Source organism: Coffea arabica, chromosome 5c, assembly GCF_036785885.1.
Source record: "Coffea arabica cultivar ET-39 chromosome 5c, Coffea Arabica ET-39 HiFi, whole genome shotgun sequence".
NCBI lineage: Eukaryota > Viridiplantae > Streptophyta > Magnoliopsida > Gentianales > Rubiaceae > Coffea > Coffea arabica.
The window spans coordinates 35,440,622-35,445,350 of record NC_092319.1 but is presented as its reverse complement, the minus strand read 5'-3'; the positions used below and the strand labels follow the sequence as shown (position 1 = coordinate 35,445,350).

Here is a 4,729-nt window from a genome sequence, read left to right as displayed (position 1 = left end):
TATTTAAAATTGCATGTCCTTAAACCTCCTCCAAGTTTTTTCATAATATATGCGAGTTGAAGTAAGGTGTGAATTTGGGTATGAATTGGGACCTGATATGATTTAAATCATATGCCACATAAATTTATAAAGTGTGATCACATTGATGCTTTTTGGGGCCAGCTATGATTAACACTATGGATTTTAAAGTCATTCTATCATAATTTTTTGATGGTATCATAGTTTTTAACTCCCACTAGTCAAATGAGGGGCAAATTTCTAGAAATAATGCCAAAAAAAGTCACAGAATTGGGAAAAAAATACACACCGTTTCTTCATATAAGATCGTTGCAATTGAGTTGTGGGGCGACCCTAACATTTCTTTTCCTTTTTCATTTTTTTCGACATGATTTGAAAACTTTTGCATTGGGTCTGGAATGCAAAAATGAATTTTGTTTTTTTTAAAAGGGATGCTGCAGCACATATCAATTAAAAAAAAATCAACGCCATCATTATTGCGCATACATGCAAAAGGACAATTCTTAATCCCACATTCATAGTTTAATTCCAAAAGACACATGCTCGCATAGCATATTTCTTTCATAAAAAAAATTATTTTCTTTTAGCAACAAGGAGAAAAGAAAAATATTTATGAGATTCTTTCAACTATAGAATATTTGGTTCTTCTCAAGCTTTACCAGTAAATCTAAATTCACATTCTGAATTTCCTTGAAAAAAACATTAATTGTAACAAAAATAACACATGAGACTTTGGCTCTTCAGCATTAAATCAACTAATGAAATTATCATAATTAACTATTAACTATCTTGTTATTTTTTTTTTATTAGCAACGATACATTTGGCCTAAGGTGGATGGGTATACAGATCTAACTAGACTAAGGGAGTGTTATGACACAATTCTTAGATTTTTTTTCACTACACGTGAGGTTTGAACCGTCACCTACAGCCCATGAAGGAACTTAAGTCCCTCCCTGGTTATTAGTATATCTAATTTGGTATATCAACATTCTCACCAATGCTATACACGGGTCACATTTTTTGATGAAAACACTCATATTATTTTATAAATATACAAAGTTACTTGAAAAGAAAAGGTTAAAAGTTCAAAATGGTGTCTATTTTAGGGTCAACTTGTATCAAAATATGTTATTTTATCTAAAAGTAAAAGAAAAAAATTTTACTCATGCAAGGTAAGCTATGACCTAAATCATCAACTTGAGAAATTGTCTAAAAAAATTTGTTTACTTTTCATATATTTTTGCAATTGTCTATCATTTATTCTGTTTAGAAAATTTATCTCCTACGACATATTATGCCCTAAGAATTCGTTATACTATTAAATTACCTACAAACAAATAAAAATTAATTCAGAAGGTGTTGTTTGAAGATATTTTTTTAATAATTTTTTCCATAAAAAGATTCAAAGATATTCAAAATAAACTAAAAAAAGACAAAAAATAGGAAACATCCAAAAAAATACCAAAAATACAATCACCACATTCTGCTCATTGCACTCTCTGCTATCTCTCTCAACATGAATAGTATAGTTTTTAAAAAATAACCCCAAAAACAGCTAATCCAAACGGACCCAGAAACATCCAAAAAAATACCAAAAATACAATCACCACATTCTGCTCATTGCACTCTCTGCTATCTCTCTCAACATGTGGCTCCACTTCTCCTATTACTCTCATCCCCCCTTTTTTACCACACACTTCCTTATAAATGCAACAGTGTCGCCACATCTAGGACACCATTTAAAAAAAAAAAATCTTTTTGGGATTCGAATGCAAAAGTTTGCAAATGGTGTTGAAAAAAATGAAAAAGGAAATGATATGTCAAGGTGTTGCATAGCTCAATTGCAGTGACCCTATATGAAGAAATGGTGTGCATTTCCCCCTAAATTTGTGACTTTTTTTTACATTATTTCTAAAAATTTGCTCAAGTGAGGTGACAAAGTGTATACATGCAACCATTGGGCTTTGGTCTGCCCTCCCTCGTGCATTAGCGGGAAGTATAATACTTCCTTTCGTCATAAGATTTAGAAAATGCATTAATACACTTGTCTGGTTTAAAAACTCACCTCCAATCTCATACAAGTCTAATTAGACACGCTCTCCCCTCTAGTATAAGAGTAGAATAGATTGTTGACGATAGATCCAAAAGAGAAAGAAAATGCAGGAGGTGAGGAACAAAGTGGATATATCCAATATTGGAATGATAAAGGGTGATTCCGTATTGCGTTGAGAGGGTAAAGCATGATTAACGCTACATAAAATATCAATGGGAAAAAACTTGGTGCAATATTGCAGAACAGGTAGCACAATTTGCTTGAAACTCAGATCATGGCTTCATTTGGTTTTTCTATTGCCACCAACCATCCTTAACACTAGAAGAAAAGAACTTAATTCTGCATTCACATTTGATGCAGGAAATGATAACCAACAAAAATCTGTATCATCACAGGTGCTGTGCTGTACTATGGAAAATTACATAGTTTCACTTTCCAACATAATCTAAGAAGTAGAAAATAACTTTTGACTTAGCAACAAATAATTGAAAAAATGAAACTTGAAATGAGAACCACTTAAACTAGAACTGCCAAAAGATCAAGGTCTAGTTAGAGCAGAACATTCATAGTCGTCCCATCAATTAATAAGCAATCTCCAGAAATATCCTATCAGACATATTCAAGTCAAAAAAACAAAAGAATAAGGAAAAAGAGTACAAAGAAAGAAAGCTGATATTTGCATTCCTATTTTGGATGGACCTTCTTCTTCTTGACATGGCAGTTGCAATTATGCATGCTGGTTATGCATCCTAACTTCCTCTTCATTTCTTTCCACATGTTCACTTTTCCTTTTCTAGCTTTCCTGCAGCTACCATTCAGGATTTCCCTTCTCATCATATCGCATTCTCTTTCCAGTTCCAACACTTTGCTGCTCATCTTTTCCATCTCTGCCTTGATCACTTCTTCTTCGCTGTTGCAACCCCTTGTTGCTGCTTCCTCTTCCTCTTCCTCTTCCTCTGCCCCTTTTAAAAATAATCTCCCCTCCTCTGATCCCTTGATTTCCTTTGGCATAGTCTCTCGCATTTGCAACTGAACTGCAAATAGCACTTGCACCATTACTCTCACAGGCAATCTTTCATTCCTTGAAGCATGTAAGCAAGCTTCTGGAGACATCTTGCTGCAATCCAACAGGTGGCATACCTCTTCTCTCTCAGATTCTGTCAGATATCTATGCTTGTCTAAGTAGATATCTATAGCCCTGTACATTCCATCTGAATTTTGTAGAATTCCTCTAGATGCTGCAAGTGAAAAGTCAGTAAGTGATATAAATGTGCTCATCTTTAAGTCTATGTCACTAGCAATTTCAATCAGAAAGTTCTCAATAAGTTCTGCCACTGTGATCAATTCATGTCCATCTTTTCCAGTATAATTGCGATAGAAATTCTTCATGAGCCTCCTCACGCATTCTGTGTCATACCGTTCTTCCTTGGCATATCCTTGAGAAGGTATCAGGAGATCTTTCACAGTCGCCTGGTCTAATTGCTTCCCAATCCTGATTTCAAATCCATTTCTACACTCGTTACTAGCATCGAAGGCTATTGCAGACCGTAGCATTTCAAATAGTAATGCACAGGGTATTAGTCCTCTTGCATTTGGTAACATTCTCTCCACTGCTTCAATTATCTCTCTCTGGATACTTTTCTTGTAAATTGAACCATCATCCCCTTCTTTCATGCTGAAAAGTACCCACTTTTTTGCATACTGACATACAGCTGCACCTATGTATTCTGCTGGGATTTTCCGCTCAATCATTGCACCAATGATGGGCTCATAGAGCCTGAGAGACAATATTGACAAATCTTCATATTTCCATTCCAAAGCAAAGAGTTTCCTCCGAACATTTGGCCTGAAGTAATTTTCATTGTCCTCTCCTTCATCATTGGAGGTCAAGTCCTTGAATGATTCTCCAAGAAGATGCGGATGTTCCAAAGCCTTTAAGATTATTGATTCGACACAGGCACCAACCAGGCCAAGATCCGCTGCTTGTTGAAGAATATCCTCTGCGGCCTTGAGGGCTCTAATGGATTTGTTCCAACTAGAAACAACTTGGTGTTCAAAGAAGTCCAGAGCCTTGCTGAACAAATTATTGGTGCAGTGGCTCTCAGTCATTCCAAGGTAGTGGGCTAGGCAAGCAACATGCGTGACATTTTCGGTTGACAGGTTGATTTCGTAGCCATAGCAGAATCTTGCAACTAGCTCAAATGTTTCTGGGTCAGCAGGGGCATCTCTAAGAACATTTGTGAGATCCTCACTTGGATGATCTTTGAGCAACACAGCTAGCTTTGATGATTTAGAAGCCAGAAGTTCCTAATACAGTTAACAACTATCAGATTTATATAAACTTTAAACAAAGCAGAAGGGATATCTAAATCAGGGCCTTTAAAAGACAAGATTTTCTTAACCAATTAGAGGATGAAAAAAATGGGAAGCGAAATGGCTCCATCTAGAGGATGTTCTTACCCTGTCTAGTGTAAAAGGTACACCATCAACACAAAGTTGCACTTCTGATGATGCTTTAGATTTTGACTTCCTGATCAAAGAAGAAAAAATGGTTTACAAAATTGATTCCTAGATTAACAAAGAAGGGTATGGTCCTTAACTTATTACCTGGTTGCAGAATCCATAAACTGCCCGGTGGCCATTATATATAGCTTCCA

The 4,729-nt window shown here is 35.7% G+C and overlaps 1 protein-coding gene across 1 annotated transcript; it reads right to left on the bottom strand.

The window, feature by feature from the left end:
* Positions 1–2,621: 2,621 nt before the first annotated feature.
* Positions 2,622–4,729, bottom strand: LOC140007715 (BTB/POZ domain-containing protein At5g17580-like). Its single transcript, XM_072050813.1, has 3 exons — positions 4,680–4,729; positions 4,533–4,602; positions 2,622–4,379 (listed from the first exon to the last, which is right to left on the bottom strand). Exons 1-3 carry the CDS (start codon positions 4,712–4,714, stop codon positions 2,757–2,759), a joined length of 1,728 nt encoding a protein of 575 aa, XP_071906914.1. The 5' UTR covers positions 4,715–4,729; the 3' UTR covers positions 2,622–2,756.

Bases quoted from the DNA above. Each gene is read 5' to 3' on its own strand.
- LOC140007715 (XM_072050813.1), bottom strand. From the start codon at position 4,714: ATGGCCACCGGGCAGTTTATGGATTCTGCAACCAG. The intron at 4,603-4,679 runs GTAATAAGTTAA...TTCTTTGATCAG, and splicing joins TTTATGGATTCTGCAACCAG to GAAGTCAAAATCTAAAGCAT. The intron at 4,380-4,532 runs GTAAGAACATCC...TAACTGTATTAG, and splicing joins TACCTTTTACACTAGACAGG to GAACTTCTGGCTTCTAAATC.